The sequence below is a fragment of the Microcebus murinus genome, chromosome 3, assembly GCF_040939455.1.
Source record: "Microcebus murinus isolate Inina chromosome 3, M.murinus_Inina_mat1.0, whole genome shotgun sequence".
NCBI lineage: Eukaryota > Metazoa > Chordata > Mammalia > Primates > Cheirogaleidae > Microcebus > Microcebus murinus.
Genome location: NC_134106.1, coordinates 2,339,388 through 2,361,275, shown reverse-complemented (window position 1 = coordinate 2,361,275; position 21,888 = coordinate 2,339,388). Strand labels below are relative to the sequence as shown.

The 21,888-nt window shown below is 55.6% G+C and overlaps 1 protein-coding gene across 2 annotated transcripts in view; it reads right to left on the bottom strand.

Annotated features, from left to right (window-relative positions):
• Positions 1 to 16,556, bottom strand: part of COLEC11 (collectin subfamily member 11) — a 32,187-nt gene extending 15,631 nt beyond the window's left edge. Inside the window, exons 1-3 of one of the 2 annotated variants that reach the window (XM_020288683.2) lie at positions 16,297 to 16,556; positions 9,749 to 9,904; positions 4,877 to 4,948 (exon numbers count right to left, since the gene is read on the bottom strand). In XM_020288683.2, the coding sequence (XP_020144272.1) occupies positions 4,877 to 4,948; positions 9,749 to 9,878 (202 nt within the window). In that variant the 5' untranslated portion in view covers positions 9,879 to 9,904; positions 16,297 to 16,556. The remainder of the gene's footprint in view (positions 1 to 4,876; positions 4,949 to 9,748; positions 9,905 to 16,296) is intronic. The other variant, XM_076000526.1, reaches the window with a different exon arrangement.
• Between the last annotated feature and the right edge of the window lie 5,332 nt (positions 16,557 to 21,888).

Sequence of the window (21,888 nt, the reverse complement as noted above, 5' to 3'; positions counted from 1 at the left end):
AAAATAGATTAAAGACCTGAAACCGTAAACTCCTGGAAAACTGTAAACTCCTGGAAGAAAACATAAGGGAAATGGTCTTTGACATTGGTATTGGCAATGATTTTTTTGTATATATGACAGTAAAAGCACAGGCAACGAAAGCAAAAGTAAAGAAATAGAACTAGACTATCCAACTAAAAAGCTTCTGCAAAGCAAAGAAAACAATCAACAAAACGGAAAGGCAGCCTATGGAATGGGAGACAGTATCTGTAAACTATATATCTGGTAAGAGATTGATTTCCAGAATATACAACTCAAAAGAAAAACCAAATAACTCAATTTAAAAATGGGCAAAGGATCTGAATAGACATTTCTCCAAAGAAGACATGCAAATGGCCAACAGGTATGAAAGGTGCTCGACATCACCAATCATCAGGAAATGCACATCAAAACCACCGCACACTTGGCAGGATGGTTGGTATCAAAAAGTCAAAAGAGAATGAGTGTTAGAGAGGGCGTGAAGAAAAGTCGGCCCCTACACACCGTGGGTAGGAATATAAATCAGTACAGCCTTTATGGAGAGTCCTCAATATGGAGGGTCCTCAAAAAACCAACGGTAGAACTGGCATACAAGGCAGCAATCTCACTACTGGCTACACATCCAAAGGAACTGAAATTAGCATCTCGAAGAGATACTTGCATGTATGTCCATGTTCACTGCAGAATTATTCACAATAGGCAATGCACAATGTGCATTCCTAATGCAGCCCAAATTCAGCTCCATATTGCCCCATGGCTTTCTGCCTCGATGTACCCTTCCTGGGTCCACCCACCCACCTGTCTCCTCCACTGTGCTAGGTCAAGAACTGGCCTTTCTCAGCTTTACAGTCTCCCTGAGCACTCAGCTCCAAAGAGACACCCAATATCGTAGTCAAACCACAGGAAACGATGCAACAAATGAGGCTGCTCTGTGTGCTCACCCTTGTCAGGAGGTTCAGAACGAACATTAAAAGCATCCGTGGTCTCCATGCGCCTGCCTTGGCTTTTGAGAATGAGCAGAAGAGGGCGGCGCTGATGAGAAGGCGTGAGGGCAGAGCTAACCGCTGAGGGGGACAGACCGTGGAGGCGACAGCGTGTGGGCGTCCACGTCCACGTGGCATGAGGGGTCTGCCACCACATGCGCACGGAGCCCGAACATCATTCCTCCAAAAAACCCTCGATGAAATGACATCACGGAAATGAATTTGCGACCATCTAGAATAGCGGAGGTATCTACGTCCTAACGCTGAAATACAAAGTCCTCTATGCAAGAAAATAGAGGGATGCCCATTTTATCACTGTCTAAATTTTATAATAAGTTCAATAACAAAATAAGCCGGGTGCGGTGGCTCATGCCTGTAATCCTAACACTCTGGGAGGCCGAGGCAGGCGGATTGCTCAAGGTCAGGAGTTCAAAACCAGCCTGAGCAAGAGCGAGACCCCATCTCTACTATAAAATAGAAAGAAATGAATTGGCCAACTAATATATATATATAGAAAAAATTAGCCAGGCATGGTGGCGCACGCCTGTAGTCCCAGCTACTCGGGAGGCTGAGGCAGGAGGATCGCTTGAGCCCAGGAGATTGAGGTTGCTGTGAGCTAGGCTGATGTCACGGCACTCACTCTAGCCTGGGCAACAAAGTGAGACTCTGTCTCAAAAAAAAAAAAAAATAAGTAACACAATTTATCTACAGCATGTCCAACTTTTATAAGAAGTATAGTAATGAAGTAAAAGTAATAAGCCCTTTGCATTTCTAAGGTAACCCAAGAACTGCATGCAGCGGGCAAGCCCTCCCTCCGCCCTTTCTCTCGATGAGAAAGCACCTAAGGGTCGGGCCCCACCTGGCCAGCCCTCTGCTCACCCTGGCCAGCAAGCCTGGCTCCATGCTGGCCCAGAAGGGCTCGCTGGTGTCTCTCCAGGGCCACCAGGAGCTGGGGCCCAGCGACCCCCACCTCACCCACTCATGTATTTTCTCAGCAGACACAGACGGAGCACTCACGTGAAAACGGTGGAGAAACTGTCCTGCAGACGCATCCGAGAAAGCATGGGAACTATATTGAAATCTTTAAAGTTAATAGTTCCAGCCGGGCGCGGTGGCTCACGCCTGTAATCCTAGCACTCTGGGAGACCGAGGCAGGAGGATCGCTCAAGGTCAGGAGTTTGAAACCAGCCTGAGCAAGAGCGAGACCCCGTCTCTACTAAAAATAGAAAGAAATTAATTGGACAACTAAAAATATATAAAAAAAAACTTAGCCAGGCGTGGTGGCGCATGCCTGTAGTCCTAGCTACTTGGAAGGGTGAGGCAGCAGGATCGCTTGAGCCCAGGAGTTTGAGGTTGCTGTGAGCTAGGCTGACGCCAGGGCACTCACTCTAGCCTGGGCAACAAATCGAGACTCTGACTCAAACAACAAAAAAAAATAGTTCCACTTCTATCAACTTATTCTAAAGAAACATTCTTTATGTTTGTACAGATATGTTGTACAGATATGTTCTGTACAGAGATATGTACAGAAAATACAAGTACAAAAGTATCTTACACATCAAGGAGAAAAAGAATGCAAAAGGTTAAAAAAAAAACAGAAAAATACATCTCAAAAAAAGAAATATAAATTACTTTTAGGCACATGAAAAAAATGGTCCGAGCTCATTCATAATAAGAGAGAAACAAGAGAAGACCGCACTGAGGCAGCATTTTATTAACACCCAGACCAGCGACCGAGTCGGGAGGGCGTGAGTAGCGGGCATTCCGTGCACTGCCTCTCAGAGACGACACGACTCAGCCCTCTAGGAGAGCAAATTGGCAACATCTACCAAAATTTTAAATGCATGCACATTTTGATGTAGCACAAAATGCACATTTTGATGTAGCAGTTACACAGCTAGAAATTTACGTCCACATAAAAAATGACGTATATGCAAGGTGATTCACTGCAGCAAGCACCCAGGAGAGTGTAAATCCCCGGTAAATCAGGATAAATCGATGCTATGGAAGACCAGTCATATGTCAAAGAATGAGGAAAACCTTGCTTGTCCTCATACAGAGTCATCTCCGAGACACAGTAAGTGAAAAGAGCAAAATGCAAAACTATGCACGTATTACGTAATTATTTGTACAAAAGGGAGGAGGAATCGAGTAAAAATGTGCTTGCCCATTCACAAAATGTCTCTGTAAAGATAAATTAAACATTAACAACAGTTGTGGGGGTGTCGGAAGGGACAGGAAGGAGACTTTTCACTGTAAATGCCTTTTTGTACATTTCGAACTTTGAAGTATGAGACTATTTCATTTTTTAATTAGTCTTTGATGATTAAAGGGAAATAAGGAAGTAAAAGTCAGTGCTTGGGGTTGATGGAGGGTGACAGAATGTTCCAGATCATGATTGCGACGAGCGTTTCACAAGTGTATGCAGCTGTCAAGACTGAGGGCAATGTACACTTCAAAAAGGAATGTCCATAAATGACACCTCGAAAAGGTAAAAAAAAGAAAACAGTGCATGGGCTTAAATATATACACTCAATTATCTTCATTTGTGTTGTTATAATTTTCTTTTTTAACTGGAAACAACTTAACTCCCCAATGTTACAAGATTGGTTGGGGGATTGGAGGATCGGCTAGATACATTGTACTACACATTCTCATAGAATGATGTGTAAATATTGAGACAGCATTTCTACAATTTTAATGACTTCATAAAAAATTTTAAAGCAGTAAAAATAAGTACATCCTGGCTGGATGCAGTGGCTCACGCCCGTAATCCCAGCACTCTGGGAGGCGGAGGCGGGAGGATCGCTTGAGCTCAGGAGTTCGAGACCAGCCTGAGCGAGTGAGACCCCGTCTCTACTAAATATAGGAAAAATTAGCTGGGTGTGGTGTCATGTGCCTGTAGTCCCAGCTACTCTGGAGGCTGAGGCAGGAGGATCGCTTGAGCTCGGGAGTTTCAGGTTGCTGTGAGCTATGATGACACCACTGCACTCCAGCCCGAGCAACACAGCAAGGCACTGTCTCAAAAAAAAAAAAAAAGTATGTTCTAAAGATAATAACCACCATTTATTGAACATTTACTGTGTAGCTACTTTGCATATATGACCTAGTTCCTTTGCCTGTATGATCTACTTCCTTTATGTGTGTAATATAGTTCCTTTTACATGTATAATTAGCTCCTTTGCATGTATGATCTAGTTCCTTTGCATGTATAATATAGTTCCTTTATGTGTATAATAGAGTTCCTTTTACATGTATAATTAACTCCTTTGCATGTACAATCTAGTTCTTTTGCATGTATGATCTAGTTCCTTTACATGTGTTATCTGGCTCCTTTGCATGTATAATATAGTCCTTTGCATGTATGATCTAGTTCCTTTACATGTATGATCTGGCTCCTTTGCATGTATAATCTAGTTCCTTTATATGTATGACCTAGTTCCTATAAGCCTCAGCACAATCCCCTGAGAACCCTACCGTGTCACTCACGAGGAAATAAGTTCAAGGTGACCCGGGCCCGTTAGCCGCCCGGCCCTTTGCCAGGCCGCCACAGATGAGTCTCCTGAACGCGCTCAGTGCCCACGAGGGATGCCGAACGCTGTCGTTTCGATTTTGCAGAGGAGGCTTAGAGGGGCCGAGGACGCCACTCAGTGTCCGGCACTTCGTTCCCTGGGGCCCCACAGGCCGGCCCCTGGGAGCACTGTGGGAAGAGCACTCTCCCATCCTGCCCCCTAGCCTCGCCGCCTGGCTCCCCGAGACCCAGAGGTGGCACCTCCCTCCGGAGCGGCCACCCTTCACCCTGGCCCGTTGTGGGGAAGCCAAGCACCGCCGTGGCCTCCCCGCAGGGCTTGGGTGGCGGCCAGGGCAGCAGGTACCTTTTTCTCCCGTGGGGCCGACTCTCCCTGGCCGTCCTGGGGCGCCTTTGTCTCCCTTCTCTCCTGCGTCCCCTGCGGAAGAAGTCACACCGGTTAGCAGCTCCGCACCCCGCCTGACACGCGGAGAATGACAGCCAGAGGGGGCCCCCACCTCCCCGGCCTCCGCAGCCACCAGGGCACCCAGTCTCCGGCCCTGGGACCCCAGTCCTCTCGGGGACCCCCTCCTTGCCCCACTGTCCCCCTGGCGGGGGTGTCTGTCCCTCTGGGGTGGCTGCCAGCCCGTCCCCCGCACAAGACGCCCCAAGACCACTCTGGCTGCAGCCCCCACATGCCCTGATGCCCTTATGTGGTTTGGGTGTTTGTCCCCCAGTCTCCCCCAGTATTGAAGCTTGATCCCGTGTTGGAGGTGGGGCCTGGGGGGTGCTGGGTCATGGGGTGGCCCCCACCTGACAGCCCGGTGCCTCCTTGTCCTCGCAGTGGGGGGGGGGCTCTCTCAGTTCCCATGAGAGCTGGCTGGGAAAAACAGCCCGGTGTCTCCTCCCTCTGCGGCTCCCCTCCCGGCAGGTGACACCCCTGCTGCCCTTCACCTTCTGCCTCCACTGGAGGCTCCCGGGAGCCCTCCCCAGAAGCCAGAGCTGCTGCGGAGCATGTGCCGCCCACGGCACCACGAGCCAAGGGGCCCTCCTTTCTTTGTCAGTCACCCACCTGCGGGGTTGCTTACTAGCCACACAGACGGACTAATGCACACCCATAAAACCTCTAAAACACAAATTGGATTGCGCTCTTCCTCTTCTCAACAGACATTTAAGTCCAGGTGCGGTGGCGGCTCATGCCTGTAGCCCTAGTACTTTGGGAGGCTGAGGCGGGAGGATCACTTGAGGTCAGGAGTTTGAGAGCTGCCTGGGCAAGAGCAAGACCCCGTCTCTACAAACAATAGGATAATTAGCTGGACAAGGTCGTGGCGCATGCCTGTAGTCCCAGATACTCGGGAGGCTGAGGCAGGAGGACTGCCTGAGCCCAGGAGATTGAGGTTGCTGTGAGCGAGGCTGACGCCACGGCACTCACTCTAGCCTGGGCAACAGAGTGAGACTCTGTCTCAAAAAAAAAAGAAATATGCCCTGGAAAACTCCACGCTGGCGTTGGCCCCAGCCAGAGGGGAAGGGGTGAGCGGGGAGAGCAGGCTGCGCACACCCCCCAGTAGAGGCCCAGCCTGGCCACGAGAGCCGCTGGCAAGGAGCGCCCTCTGGGGGGGGGCGGAGGGCCCCGTGGCCACAGGCTGGCCCGGCCGCACTCTGTGGAGTCCCAGGTCACCACCGGCCGGCTGAACGGATTCCAAGCTCCGTTGCGGGCACCCGTCGGGAAGACTGCGCAGGACTCCCCGACAGATCTGCGCTTCCGGAGCCGCTTGGGGAGGGGGCGGGGCCTCTCCGGTTGGCCCTTGGGACGACCTGTGTGCTGCCCATGCCAAGCACCTCACAGTCACGCAGGGACACTGCCAGCCAGCACATGCGTGCGTGGAGAACATGCTTAAGGACCCACCGTGATGGAACACATTTCATGCAAAAAAAAAAAAATTCTCTTCTTCTTGGTAGTTCTGAAGACGACATTTTTCCCTCCATGGGGTCAAAAATTACCTAAGTATATGATTGCGAGTGAAAAATAGAGGACAGAAATCAGACCTTGGCAGTTTTCGTCTATGTGTGAATTGTTAATATAGATGCAGGATGTAAAACATTAATGCAAGTCAGAGACGTTTCCTTGAGCAAATCTTAGCACTTCGACTTCACAAAAATTATAAAGAAACCTGTTAAATTTTTCTGGACATTGCCAGCACTTGGATTTTTTTTTTTTTTAACAAGTACATTTCTTATTGACGACAACTGAACGGCAGCACGTTCGTCACATGGCAGACTCCATCCACTCACTGCGCTTTTCTAACCGGGCCGTCCTACATGCAACGTGCAAGCACATGTCTTTAATTCTGTCTTCTTCTGTGCCGTTCCTGTGAGTGTGCTGTTAAAATGTGTCAAACTATTTTTCGGAAAGCTACTTTGATCTCCGGTTCTGGGGCGCAGCACGGAAGTCCACGGGGACCCTCGCACGGCGGGGCTGCGCCCGGCCCTGGGCTTCCCTCCCTGCAGGGGAACAACCTGCACGCGTGGGCTCCTCGGAGCAAAGGCTGCCTCCCAGCGCTGCACACGGCTGGCGGGGTTCGAGTGTCTGTCACACACCAGTCCCAGGGGTCATAAAGACACACGGCCCTGCTGGCCATGACTCCGAAACAGGATTTCGGTAAACCTCTCCTCTCAAAAATTGCATGCGTTTGTTCTATGACACACCCCCAGGGAGCACCGTGGTGTTTTCCCTTCCTCCTTCCCTCTATCAGGTGTTGGTTTGGGGCTGACCTGCCCCATCAACTTCTACTGCCAAGTTCTCTCTCTGCCAGGGGAGGCTAACAGTCCAGCCGTCTGCCCCGTTCTCCCACATCCTTAACCAGGCTGCTTTCTCCGCTCTCAAAGGAATAAAGAGAGTGTGGCCAGTGTCTACTACTCGCTTTGCCTTCCTGCAAGTCATGCATGAATCTATGAACTAAATGCTGTTGCCCAGATGGCACCTGGGGTCATTGTCAACCCTACCAGGTAGACACATGTCAGTTAGCTTCACGCAGACAATGAGATACTTTGACAGATCTGCAGCCCGTGGAGGATGAATCATGGACGTTCCTGGACGGTCCTTCGACCTGCTTCTGCATGGTCACAAGCGACATCGGGGGGACCCGCAGCTCCCCAGGGCCCGGAAGGGACGAGCCGGGGACCTGCCCAGCTGGCTCGTCCTGCAGAAGAGGAGACGGCCAGCAGGGAGGGGCCAGGTCTGGGGGCAGAAGTGCAAACCTCCCACGGGGGCATTCACGGCCATTACTAGCTTTATCAACCTTGTTTTAAGGGATGACAGTTAACGATTTTTACTTACTTTGATAAAACCTCTGACCTTTCAGACTTCTGAGCAGCAGGCTTGCTAATATATATAAATGTTTTCCCACCTACAGTCAGTTTTTTAGACCATTAAGGAAAGGCCATTTTTTCCCCAACAAAAGGAGTTGTCGTTCTCTGTAAATGCAAAGGTGATGTGTCATTATTAGGCCCTGACATGGCAAATACGTGTGCTCTCAGGCAGCAGCTGTCCGCGGGCCGCCGGGAGTATTGGTGCGGAAGATTCTGCAGCCACGTTTGGACCCAGCAGAAGTCCCGGGACCCTGAGGACAAGCAAGGGGTGTGGGGTCAGGGGGACTTGCAGGCCAGAGGCTGCCCCCCACGGGCTGGGCTGACGCTGAGACTCCCTCTGAGGACATGGGAGATGGCTTCTCCACCCCAGCTCCAGGCCTGACCCTGTGTAAACACCCAATAAATGTGCGTCCAGTGACTGGTGACCGTTCATGTGCCTATCTCCCCACAAAAGCAGAAACGTTATTGCATTTGTATTTTTTGTTCCATCGATGATTGCAATTCCTGACACATCAGGTATAGTGAATCCTTTTATTTATTAATTTATTTTTGAGACAGAGTCTCACTTTGTTGCCCAGGCTAGAGTGCCGTGGCGTCAGCCTAGCTCACAGCAACCTCAAACTCCCAGTCTCAAGCAATCCTATTGCCTCAGCCTCCCGAGTAGCTGGGACTACAGGCATGCGCCACCATGCCCGGCTCATTTTTTCTATATATTTTTAGTTGGCCAATTAATTTCTTTCTATTTATAGTAGAGACGGGATCTCACTCTTGCTCAGGCTGGTCTCAAACTCTTGACCTTGCGCAATCCTCCCACCTCGGCCTCCCAGAGTGCTAGGATTACAGGCGTGAGCCCCCGTGCCAGGCCAAAATTCTTAATATTGAAACAAGAGTCCCACAAATTATGTAGCTGGTCCTGCTTGGGAATCACAGTGTCTGGGGACCTCTTCCCTGCACTTTGCGGAAACAGGTGGTTTTCCTGGATGGAGGCTCCACACGGGGGCCTTGGCCACGGCAGCCTCAGCACCTGCCCATGCGCTGTGTTCGCCCACCTGATCTGCACACACACCTGTCTGGAAGTCGACTGTAGACAAAGCAGCAAGGAAAAAAATTTCTTTCAGTTTATAAAATAAAGAATATTGGCCGGGCGCAGTGGCTCACACCTGTAATCCTAGCACTCTGGTAGGCTGAGGCGGGAGGATTGCTCTAGGTCCGGAGTTCGAGACCAGCCTGAGCAAGAGTGAGATCCCGTCTCTACTATAAATAGAAAGAAATTAATTGACCAACTAAAAATATATAGGAAAAAAATTAGCCGGGCATGGTGGTGCCTGCCTGTAGTCCCAGCTACTTGGGAGGCTGAGGCAAGAGGATTGCCTGAGCCCAGGAGTTTGAGTTTGCTGTGAACGAGGCTGACACCACGGCACTCAGTCTAGCCTGGGCAACAAAGTGAGACTCTGTCTCAAAATATATATATATCAAGAGCTCTCGAGCACAGTGCAGGAGCCCATGGGGGTCCCCAGGCCAACTGCTACACTTCTCTGACCCTCAAAGCCCTTGTCTGTAAAACGGGCCACACGAGAGCATCTCGTGCTGGGATCCCGAGGGCCCGCGTGGGCAGTGCCCGGAGCAGATGTCGGGGCCTCCGACGGGTCCCTGTGCACTGGGCCGGGGTGCAGACAGCTGCCTTTGGGGTTACACAAGTCCGCGGCTCATGGAGGTTTAGACTTCACGCAGCCCAAGCCTCGATCTTACAGACGGGGAGGCCGAGGCCAGACAGGGTGAGCACAGTTGCCCGCAGCGGTCTCAGTGCTTTCCCGCTGAGCCGCCCAGAGGCTGCTGGCCGGGCCTGGGGTCAAGGGGCAGCACCGGTTACCTTTGAGGCCGGGGACGAGGATCTGCACGGAGCAGGCGTCGTCCGCAGTCTGCTGGGGCCGTCCGGGCGGCAGCAGCGACAGGAAGGCCAGGCCCAGGAGAGCACCCGCGAGCGCCAGGTCCCCCTTCATCCTGCGCGGGCAGGCGCTGGCTCCTGCTGGAAGGAAGGCATGCACAGTGGCAGGAATCCAGGCAGGAGCCCGTGATGGTGAACTGGCCCTGCACACGGGGTCCCCCTCCTGGGGCCTGGGCGGGGGTCTGGGGCCTCCTCTGGGCAGCATGCCGGCAGCCCCTGCCAGGCACGGGCGGGGCAGTGGGCACCGGTAGAGGCTGCCGTGCGCCCCCCATGGCCCTGTCTGACCTTCAGAGCGGCCCATCCCAACAGAGTGGAGGGGACTGTGCAGGGGCAGCCGGGGGACACAGGCTCAGTGCCTCCTGCAGGGCCCAGCTGGGGGGGTGGGGTAGCGTGCCAGGGAAAGGCCCAGTGGCCAGTGGCGCCCAAGTTTAAGGGTTCCCCGGCGGAGCGGGAGGGCGAGAGCCCAGGGGACCCGGCTCCTGGCTTGTGACTGTCGCAGGAGGGCCAGTATTTGCTGCCCCCTTTGTCTCTTCAGCAGGGGCATTAAAACTCCGGAAACCGGCCGGGCGCAGTGGCTCACGCCTGTAATCCTAGCACTCTGGGAGGCTGAGGCGGGTGGATCGCCACCCAGAAGCACCTAGGCCTCATCCGGGGCCTCACTTCTCTTCCCGCTGCACCCAGCGTGCTGCGCTCCTCACTCACGCACGTAGCGTCTGCAGGTGCCGACCCGCCAGGCACAATTCTGGGCACTGTCAGTAGAGGCAGTTGGAGGAGACAGACAGACAGACAGACAGGGGGATGGGAGCCCTGGGGAAGAGCTAGGTGGGCAAGGAGGCAGGGGATACCCGCCACTGGGGGTCGCGTGTGCAGGGGAGACCCATGGGTGTGAAAACCCTGAGGCCACAGGCTTGGGCCAGGAGAGGAGCTGCCCGGGCAGGAGGAAGCAGAGCCCTGGGGCAGCAGAGGGCAGTGCTGTCCCTGGCCGGCCCCCTGGTGACAGCTCTGGGTTGCTCTGAATGACAGGGGTCTGGGTTGGGGGGATGGCTTCATGAAAGGGCACCTGGCTATTTTGAGACTGGACTTCGGGGACGGGGATGGACGCCAGGAGACCGCGCAGGGGTGAGTGGCCAGCAGGTGAAGGTGGGGAACGAGGCTAGGTCTGGGACAGCCCGGGGAGCAGAGCTGACGGGCTCCTCTGATGGGCTGGGTGGGAAGCAAGAGGCGCCGGCAGAGGTCACAGCTGTTGTCCTGAGCACCCCGGCGGGCAGAGCAGCCGGCGACAGAGGAAGCGAGGTGGGGAGGCAGGACGGTGGACTGAGAGTGGGGTTGGCTGTCTGAGACGCTGTCAGCCTCCTAAGCAGGCGCCTGGCCGGGGGACAGAGCACTGGTTCGATTTGCAAGGCCGGGGGGCCGCAGCGCCCGCGTTCTCTCCCGACCGTCCCAGGCCAGCCCTGCCAGCCCAAAGTGAGGGTCGCCTTAGCTGCAGGAGAAAGACCGCCCGGAGCAGCGGGATTCTCACTTCAACAGCCCGAGGAGCCCTCATGCGTTCACTTCCTCGCACAAAAGCCAGGGGAGGATGGTGGGACAGGCCCCTCAGGCCAAGGTACCACCCCGTCTTCAGACCCTGTGGCCCCCGAGTCTGCAGAGACCCCCCCCCGTCTCTGACTGGCGCCGGCCCTCCGTTAGGAGCCGAGCTCCCTGCTGCTCGAGGAATCCTCCCAGAAACATGTGGAAGGTCAAGACGCCCAAGGACACCTGCTGCCACTGGCCATGGATGCCGTTGCCAAGGCAGCTACATCTTGGGATCGGCAGGACCCGTCCCTGCAGTGTGAAGGGAAGTCGTCGAAATCCTCCTCCCAACCCTGAAAAAAATCCCCGCTATGGTGATAGGAGAAAAGATTGCGGGGAGGTGGTTTGCCCATGTCACAGCGTGGACACTAAATGTGCAGCGTCCACGGAACGCTAAGGAGAAGGTTAAGGGAGGGACGCGGAGGCGAGGGAGGGAGGGAGAGGCCAGAGCAAGAGCTCCAGCACCCACGGGGCCTGCAGAGCTCCCCCGCAGCACTTCACTTTGTCACAGCCTGGCGGGCGGGAGGTGGAGCCGCCTCCCATCCCTCCCTCGTGTCCAGGCTCCGAAGAAAGAGACTTGGAAGCTCAAAGACAGGGACAGAAAGCCAACGGATGATGCCTGCCCCTTGCTGAGCCTGCGAGTCTCGGCGCCTGCTCTCCCAGGGCCCAGTTCAAGTCCGGCTCCCGCTCCGCCCAGGCCCTCCCGAGGGAGGGAGTGGGGTGGCGGGTAGTGGGGGGTTCACAGGGGCCGGGTTAATTAAGGAGATGCGCACTCCCCCTTTCAGCCCCTTTCAGCCCCTTTCAGCCCTTGGTGTCAAAAGCCGTGAGGAATCAGAGGGCTTAGGGGTGAGGGCAGGAAAAGATTAAATGGGGGGAACAAAGAGGGGGCCCTACTGCGTTTCTGCTTTTCATAAGAGAAACACACTCGGACTGAAAGAGACGGCAGAGGGTCTACACCAGCAGTGGGAGAGAACGGGGGAGGAAGGTGGGCTCGTCCCACCGAGCAGGGGTGAGGGGGCCTGTCTCGCTCCTGTCTGGTACCCCAGAGAGGGCCGCCACGCTGAACCTGAACCGGGAGCTGGCTGTGCCCCGGCGGCGTTCCAAACGGCATTCCCACACACACACATATCCTTGAACCATATGCGTCCTGTTTTGCTTGTTTTTTAGCTGTATAAAACGTCACGTTGTTAAGGCCGGGCACGGTGGCTCACGCCTGTAATCCTAGCACTCTGGGAGGCCGAGGCGGGCGGATTGCTCGAGGTCGGGAGTTAGAAACCAGCCTAAGCAAGAGCGAGACCCCGTCTCTACTAAAAATAGAAAGAAATTAATCGACCAACTAAAATATATATATACAAAAAATTAGCCGGGGAAGGTGGTGCATGCCTGTAGTCCCAGCTACTCGGGAGGCTGAGGCAGGAGGATCGCTTGAGCCCAGGAGTGTGAGGTTGCTGTGAGCTAGGCTGACGCCACGGCACTCACTCTAGCCTGGGCAACAGAGTGAGACTCTGTCTCAAAAAAAAAAAAAAAAGTCACGTTGTGCGCAGTCCTCTGCGTCTGTCTTCCTACTTAACCTGGGGCTCCGATTCACCCACGCTGCCGTGCAGTCGTAGCTCAGCCGTGATCCGATCACGTTAACGCAGGGCACGCACGCCAGTCGCCGGCGGTGCCGGGAGGGTGGAAGGACACGGCTGGCCGTGTGACCGCGGGAGCAGCCAGGGCGTCCTCGCCTCCTCAGCCGTCCTCTGCACGTGGAGACCCACCACGTGGGACTTTGACATCCCAGTGGCACATGTTAAGGGACAGCTACGAGTCTGGTCGTGCCTTTGGCCAAACCGCGTGCCCTGCGCGATCCTGTCTCCTCATCGCAGGTGGAGAGAAGAACCCCGTAAGTGTGTCCTGGGGAAGAGCGTTGGAAATGCCCGGGAAGCCCGTCATGCACGGCCTGGCACGTGGCAGCTACCCATACCCAGCGACCACATGTGGGCTCCAGACGAGGCCGGAATCCCGGGCCCTCCACGAGGACAGCGGTCCCCGCACGGCAGCTCGCTGCAGCCAGCTGCTCCACGGGGAAACTGTCCCCCTTCTGAGCCGTCCTGCAGCCGGCGTCACCAGGCACCGAGTGGGGGCCTGGCTTCCTTCCGCAGAACTGACCCTGCCAGCACATGCATGCTGCCATCTGCCGAGCTGCAGAAAATAACCCGCACGACACTCCAGAGACGAGCACGGCACTCCCACGGCCAGACGAGAAAGACGGAGCGATTGCACCAGCTGGTAGGCGGAGGGATGGGCTGAGGCCGGGGCTTCCTGTCACCGTGGGTTCCTTTCTTCGTCCTGCCCAGCGGGGGGCTCCCCACGCACAGAAGGGAGACCCGCCTTCCTCCTTGAGTCTTGATGGGACTAGGCTTTGTGTGGGGTGGAGAGAAAAGGTTTGACGCATACTGCACCCCACGCATCTAAATCCCCAGAACAACCTCGTGAACTGCTGTGATTCCTCGTGTCGAAGACCACAAGCACACGGGGCACGGCACGGTGGGCAGTCAGCCCCAAACGCCCGGCAGGGACATGCCCTGCCGCCAGCGCTCTCCACGCCGGGGCTGCCCCTGGCCACACGGCGGCCGAGCTCGCAGGAGCTCCGCCAGAACAAGGAAATGCCAAAGAGGGCGCGAATTTGCCCGCAACCCAGGCCTGACTTCACTCCTCTCACCTGTGTGCCCTTCAGGCCTGGGTCCACGTGCGACACTTTCGTGACGGGTAAAGACCCCCCACCGCAGGCACTCAGGGCCTGGAGTTGGGCAGGCGCTGAGTGAACAAATGAATGGGTGAACAAATGAATGAGTGAATGAATGAATGAGTGAACGAACGAGAGCTCACAGATGCGCCGCACAGAGAACTCTACGCTGTCCGCCTCCTGGCGTGGATTTCCCACGTGTCTGGAGTCCTCATCGTACCTATGTCCATGCGGTTTCCCAGGGCCACGCTTCAGTCTCCGGGCCTGCGCTGTCCCGTGGGGCCTGCAGTCCTGTTGTCACTCTGCTGTCGTGGCCCCGGCTTCCCGACGATGTGGTGAGAAGGGCCCCCCGCAGGCTGCGGCCGGACCCGCTATTCCACGGCTCTCCCCCACCGCACGCCCAGCTGCTGCGGGTTTTCGGTTCTTCCTGGCGTGCAGCCGCCGAAGCACGAAGAAACCCTGACCCCTCCCGCCTGTGCCGAGGCTGACACGTGCTTCTTGGTATTTGCTGGAGGCAAACTGGGCTCAGATCTTGTAAAAATGTCTCAGGTGTCAAGAGCTGAGGCAGGGCCTTCCTCTCCAGTCAGAAGTGACTGACTCCGTCCGGAGATGCCCAGGCGTCCTGCAGGACTCGTGTTGCTCTCGCTCTGCAGACGTCCTGACAGTGGCTTCAGAAGGGATCAGCTGCCCCCGCCCGGGAAGGCAGGCAGCAAGAGGAGAAACCGGAATAAACCAATGCTGGGACTTGGCAGGCCCTCACCCGCTCGCTGACCCACCTGCCCATCCGAGAATTTCCTGCCTACCTTCATCGACAGGCCCCGCCCCGGCCGTGGACCTGTGGACGCAGGTGCGGCTCGCCCTGCCCTCCGCGCTCGCAGGCTCGGTGGGTCCAGCCGGCAGAAAGGGGCAGTGGGCGCGGGAGGAGGCGCCTCTCCCCAGGCGCCTGCTCTGCAACTGCTTCTGAGAAGAGGAATTTCGTTTTGTAAACAGAGAAGCCCCGGCTACCCCCTGGGGCTCCTTAAAAACAACATCCTTATCTCCCAGCGGGGCCAGGACGTTGGGGCACTCCCGTCAGTGAAGGAGGCTGGCCTTGCAAGCAGGGAAAGGGATCCAGTGTGGAATCCTTAGAAGAAAAGCATTATAAGAATGAAACAGACAACGGGGAAAGAAACGTGACTGCAGTTGCCAAACATGCAGGTTGTCGTTCTCGTTAGGCGTCCACAGCAGGGCCAGCACCTCCCAGACACCTGGGGGCATTTGGGAGGCTTGTTCTGCCGCACACTGGTCCCCACCCCACCAACCCCTGTCCCCCGCCGTTCTGCTTCTCAGGGTGACAAGGTGACAAGGTGCCTCCCGGGGCAGCGAGGGTTTCCACCCAGGACACACACGTTCTTCTCGGCCTCTCACCGAGACCACGAGCAAGAAGAGACTTCTTCACTGGTCTGCGCTCGGCTGGGCGCAGAGACTCTCCAACATTGCAGGCGAAATCGAACAGCCGCGCAAGTGAGGGGCGCTGCTCCACCTACCGCCAGGCCAGGAGTTCCCCATCACATTCACAACCCAGGCACGCACGTGCGATGGCTTTAAAACGTCACCGTTTACATTTGGAGCTGCCACACCACTTGAGCTCTAAGGAGACGGCCAGTGCCTGCAGCTAGGCTGCCACGGCGGGAGGTGGCCGCCCTGTGGAACGCTGCTCTCTTCCAGTCCCGGGAGCCGAGGCGACCCCACTCGCACCAGATGCCCCACCTGCACTCGGACCGTCCCTCCTTGGAAGTGGCCACCGCGAGCGCCCCTCCGCCTCCCACCTGGTCCCCGTCACTGAGCCCGACCGAGCTTCCGGCCACCGCGCAGAGTGACGGCTGTCGCCCACCCGGCCCCTCAGCTGAGACGCCGCTCTAGGTTCTGGGACCGGACCGGGAGTCGCACTGTGGTTTGGAATTAGGACTGCTGCTCCCTCCGGGCTCTTTGACTTCCGTGCAACCCAAGTGGGCGTGACCCGGTCACCCGGTAACTCTGAGCCACCCAATCTGTCCCCATAACCTCCACGGAGGTTCCCCATGAACTACTGAACTAATCAAACTGTGGGGTTCTGGTGCCTGGTGTATTAAAGCTCCATCATCTTCTGCCAGGACTGAGAACGAATTCCCACCTCCCCACCCAGCCCAGTCCCTACCTGGGTCCCCGCTAGGAATCTCGCCTTCTGCGCGCAGTCGAGCACCCAGCCTGGGTTCTGCGCTCCGGGCAGCGACTCCCACCCGAGCACACGCTAGGCGCAGGGCGAGTCCTGACTGCCGCTGGCCCTCGAGGACACTGCGCCCGGGAGCCTCATGCCTGCTATTTAGGGACGCGGCCACGGTCCAAGCGCAGAGGGAAGCTGGGCCTGGGCTGTCGGCCGGCCGAGCGAATCAGGCTGGACTGGACGGCCGCGGTGTTATCTGCAAGCAGCTTCCTGTTTGAAATACATCAGCTGTCCCGCGGGGCGGGGGGGTGGGGAGAGTGTGGGAACGTCTGCGATGCCAGGTTGGGGGCAGGGCGGGCCCTCCTGGAGGGGCCCCTGCTAACTCTCCAACCCCAACACCCCGATCCTGTCTCAAAAAGCCTTTCTTTTCTAGTTGTTTTTTTTTTTTAAATAAGCATGAGTATTGTGGAAATTCAGGAATTTATAAAGAAGGGTGGTCACAATCGCCTGGCATCACGTCAGACAGAAATAAACGCAGCTGATGTATTTCCATTCCTCTTCTTCCATATGGGATTTTGCTTCCCAAGGCAGTAAGTGCTTGACCAGTGTTTGTGGGGACCCAGCCCACAGGTGGGACCCAAAACCCACTCACTCATTTAAGTTTCATTTGAAGGAAAAACACATCAGAAATGAGTTGTTGTGGGGGACTGGATGGATCCGGTTTCTGTGCAGCCCGAACCTTGCATGTTTTACAGGGTGGGGGGGGCCTTCTAAGAAAAAGATACATATAAAATTATCATCATAAAAAGCTAGGTTCAAAGGTGAATATTTATTGAGAGTGAAAAATCATAACAAACTTAAAATGTAAGCACAAATTACAAATCACAAAATCTATGAAAAAGAATGGATTTATTTAAAACATATTAAAGTTATACATAAATTTGACAACTTAGACAACTCCCAGCACTTTGGGAGGCCAAGGCAGGAGGATCACTTGAGGCTAGGAGTTCAAGACCAGCCTGGGCAACACAGCTAGATCCCGTCTCTAAAAAAAAAAAGACCCTGTTAATAAGATGCAAAGACAAGTCCCAGGATGGGATAAAGTATTTGCAAATCACACATCTGGCAAAGGACGAACTCTCAAAACTTAACAGTAAAATAACAGTCTAATTAGACAAAAGCCAAAAACAAGAATAGGCCTCTCACCAAAGAAGATACACGGATGGCAAGTAAGAAATGAAAAGATGCTCCACATCGTTGCCACTAGAGGTTATAGGTCATAGCTATAGGTTAATTTTTAAAAAGCTGCCTGACAGCCCTTGTAAGTCTTTTTTTTTTTTTTTTTTTTTTTTTGAGACAGAGTCTCGCTTTGTTCCCCAGGCTAGAGTGAGTGCCATGGCGTCAGCCTAGCTCACAGCAACCTCAAACTCCTGGGCTCGAGTGATCCTTCTGCCTCAGCCTCCCGGGTAGCTGGGACTACAGGCATGCGCCACCATGCCCGGCGAATTTTTTATATATATATCAGTTGGCCAATTAATTTCTTTCTATTTATAGTAGAGACGGGGTCTCGATCTTGCTCAGGCTGGTTTTGAACTCCTGACCTTGAGCAATCCGCCCGCCTCGGCCTCCCAAGAGCTAGGATTACAGGCGTGAGCCACAGCGCCCGGCCTGTAAGTCTTTTTTTACTGTATTATTTGGCTGTGTATTCTTCTATTGCCTCCTACCATGCAAACAAGTTTCTACAGAGAGAAAAGAAGGTCATTCAGTAACTTACATGGTTACTTAAATTTTTTATCCCTGGTAGCTTCAAAAACATTTATTCCAGCTCCACAAGCCTTTACTGATAATGCCACGTTCGTCTTTGGATGGTTGTCAAATTAGGGGAAACCTCTAGGCGTTTTCTTTCATATATGAGGGATACGACTTCAGGCATCGCGAGCTCCGGTTTGTTTTGTGCAGAGAGTGACCGTGGTCTTGGACGCGGCCACACCACCCGCCAGTTTGTGACTGAGGGCCTCCTCTTACAGGGAGGCCACTGGGAACCACCTAACACATAACTGAAACCCCAAATATGGGATCCCGACTCACTTCAGCGTGCTCTCCCCACCCCAGGCTCGGGGGACATTGGTAACAGTCACAACTGGGGATGGCGCTGGCTCCTAGAGGGTGGCGGCCACGGATGCCACCAAACATCCTAGGCCATGCAAATGCCCCACCACACAGCAATCCGGCCCCAGCGCCCACGGGGCCCAGCGCCACTCAGCAGGGCTGGGTGGAGGGACCGGGCTGCAGGGCCGGGTGGAGGGACTGGGCTGCAGGGCCAGGTGGAGGTACCAGGCTGCGGGGCCGGGTGGAGGGGCCGGGCTGTGGGGCCAGGTGGAGGGACTGGGCTGCAGGGCCTGGAGGGACGGGGCTGCAGGGCTGGGTGGAGGCGCCGGGCCGTGGGGCTGGGTGGAGGGACCGGGCAGCGGGGGCCGGGTGGAGGGACTGGGCTGTGGGGCCGGGTGGAGGGACCGGGCTGCGGGGCCGGGTGGAGGGACCGGGCAGCGGGGCCGGGTGGAGGGACTGGGCTGCGGGGCCGGGTGGAGGCACCAGGCTGCAGCCATCACTGATGGTGGCAGACAGTTCATTTTTGCCAATTTTACAAAAACAGGCGCCCACAGGACACAGTGCTAGAGCCCCTCCGGCTGAATCTCTGCCCGTCTCACAGAGAATCTGCTCTGGTGCCTGGAGGGGAGCGGGGAGCAGTGTGCTCGGGACCTATCAAGGCCCGAAAGGCCGAGGCCTCTCCCCACTGCACGCAAACCAGGTGAAGAGAGCAGGGTCGGATGGAGTTAGGCCGCCAGGTGTGGCGAGGGCCACCTGCAAGCGCTCACTGACTCAGGCCTCACGACTCCTCAGGGCGTGGCTCATTACCCCCGGTTTGGAGTTCAGCAGCTAGAGACCTTGCCCAGGGTCACAGTTATAGAACAGGACAGTGCCAGGTGGGGCTCCATCCCCGCTAAGCTGTCCCAGGCAGGCCACACGGAGCACGCAGGCACCTCCCGCCACAGCTGTCCCGAGAGCCACTGGCGTGATGTGCTCTGTGTGGGTCTGTGCCCCTCAAAGGTAAAGGCTTTTTTAAAACTGTTAATAACCTGGGCCAGGCTCGGGTTAATCCTAGCACTGTAATCCTAGCCCTCTGGGAGGCCGAGGCGGGAGGATCGCTCAAGGTCAAGAGTTCAAAACCAGCCTGAGCAAGAGCTACTATAAATAGAAAGAAATTAATTGGCCAACTAATATATATAGAAAAAATTAGCTGGGCACGGTGGCGCATGCCTGTAGTCCCAGCTACTCAGGAGGCTGAGGCAGGAGGATTGCTTGAGCCCAGGAGTCTGAGGTTGCTGTGAGCCAGGCTGATGCCACAGCACTTCTAGCCCGGGCAACAGAGTGAGACTGTCTCAGAAAAAAAAAATAAAAGTGCCAATAACCTGAAAACTACTCTGTTACAGAAATAAAAGCGATCATTAACTTTTTCTAGCTAGATGCCTATTTCGGGCAGACTGCAACGAGAACCAGCTTTAGGTTACGAATCTCGGATTCGAGGCAGGAAGTCATCGGGAAGCACCAGCTACCGCTCCCTTCCGGCCGTCCCTGTCCCTCTCTCTTCCCCTCAGCTTCTCGAAAGCATCCAAGCAGGGGCCCCCAGGACCGGCCTTTGGCCCTGTGAACCCCGACCCTCCCACCGAGCGGGCCGTTGCGCGCCAGGCCGAGACGCTGGCCCGCAGCCCGGCTGGTGTTTACATTTCTCAGAGATAACTGCGAAGTCTGGACGGCGAGAGCCGGATGGAGGCGCGTCCCGCGTGGGAATTGCACCGGGGGCACGCGGTACGTGTCGCCCTATCTCCAGCACTCTCCGCCCGCCCGTGAGGACGCTGACCCTGGCCAACCCACCCCTCGTCCCCAAGGAGGCTCACCCCCCAGGTCCCTGCAAGTGCAGGGCGGCGCCTCCCTCCTCGCCCTTCCCCGCCCGCAGCCCCCTCCCGGACGGACGCAGAGCACTGATGGCCCAGGGACAGGTGTCCTGGTGCTGCACCTGAAATCCGGACTGCACACACAGCCTGCCATGTGGTTCCATGAGGCAGCACGCCACCAGAAGAGGGAGCCTGACACCGGAGAGTCTCACCCTTGAGCCCGTATAAGAGCCACCGGGAGAGAGGGCTTCTCCAAACAGACTGCCGGCCCACCCCCGGGCACGGCACGCTGACCCCACAAACAGCAGGGGCAGAGCGTTTGGCTCCTACGGAGTTCCCACAGAGCGCTGGGGCTGCCGGCGCAGGGACCACACTCGAGAACCGCCGCCTCCCGGTGAGTGGGTACGGTAGACAGTCCGCCCCGGTGCCGGACACGTGTGGACGCTCACTCGCCACTCGGTGGCTGTGCCAGGCATCCCGGACGCCCGGCCCGCTGCCCTGTGTTTCCCGTGCCTCACCACACTCACCCGGACGCTCCGCTCCCGCACAGACCCGCGCACTGACCCATCAACCCCTGACGGAAAGAAAAGGCCTGTTGGACGCAGCAGCCACTCTAGAAGGGCACCGTTCCGTCATCCTGTCAAGGGCAACCGTGCGAACACGCCACGTGAGCAACCCGGCCACAGAGAGGTGCAGGGCGTCACGGCGGCCTACCCGTGCAGGGGGAAATCAGACTGAACGGATGTCCTGCAACGGAAAGCTGATGTCACTCGAGACTCCTCCGCATGTGAGGGGCCCTCGGTCTTCCCACCCCCCCCCAGGCCATCATCTCCCAGGCCGTCTCCCTCGAGTTCCTGCAACCAGGTCATCAAACACAAGTCAAAGAACTTGTGGGCCAGAGGGGGTTCCAAGTAAATGCCACCTTGTTGCATAAATGTTATTTTTGTGTCTATCTTACCCACTGGGCAGTGAGGATCTCAAGCGTAGAGATTGTAACTTATTTCCTCTTTCTGTCCCAGACTCTGCACAGGACCTGGCCTCCGGTGAACACCGTCCAGTGTGGCCCAGCAGCATCCCGTCTTCAGCGGGCACTGTCCCCTGCAGCCGGTCAGGGCTGGGTCTGACGGCAGACTGCGGCTGGGGTCCGAGCAGGCCTGACGTTGGACCAGTGACCCTAATTACACTAGTCACCCATCTATATGACCTCTAAATACATACCAGTACAAATCCGAACCTAAGAAGCGATTTCTCAGCTAAAAGACTATCAAAAGCAATACCCTTTCTGAAATACACCCATCACAGACACACTCAAATCTAACCTCTGCTGCTCCTAAAGGCAGCCAGAGGCCCCCCTGGCCACCTCGCAGAACCACCGGACTTAGGAGCGGAGATGAGTTTGTCTCATTCAGTCCCTCAAGTTACTAAAGGGCACTGAGACCCAGAGAAGTCATGAGACTTCAAGAAAGTTGCACAGCATGAAATGGAAAAAGCAACTAGTAAAAAATACGAATAAAGTTCATCTGGTCCATAGTTACCAAGATGGGTTTGCAAGAAGCCAAAGAACAGTTATGAATAAAATGAGCAGAATGACAGCTGTTTATGGACCATGCCGAGTTCTGTCAAATAATGCAAA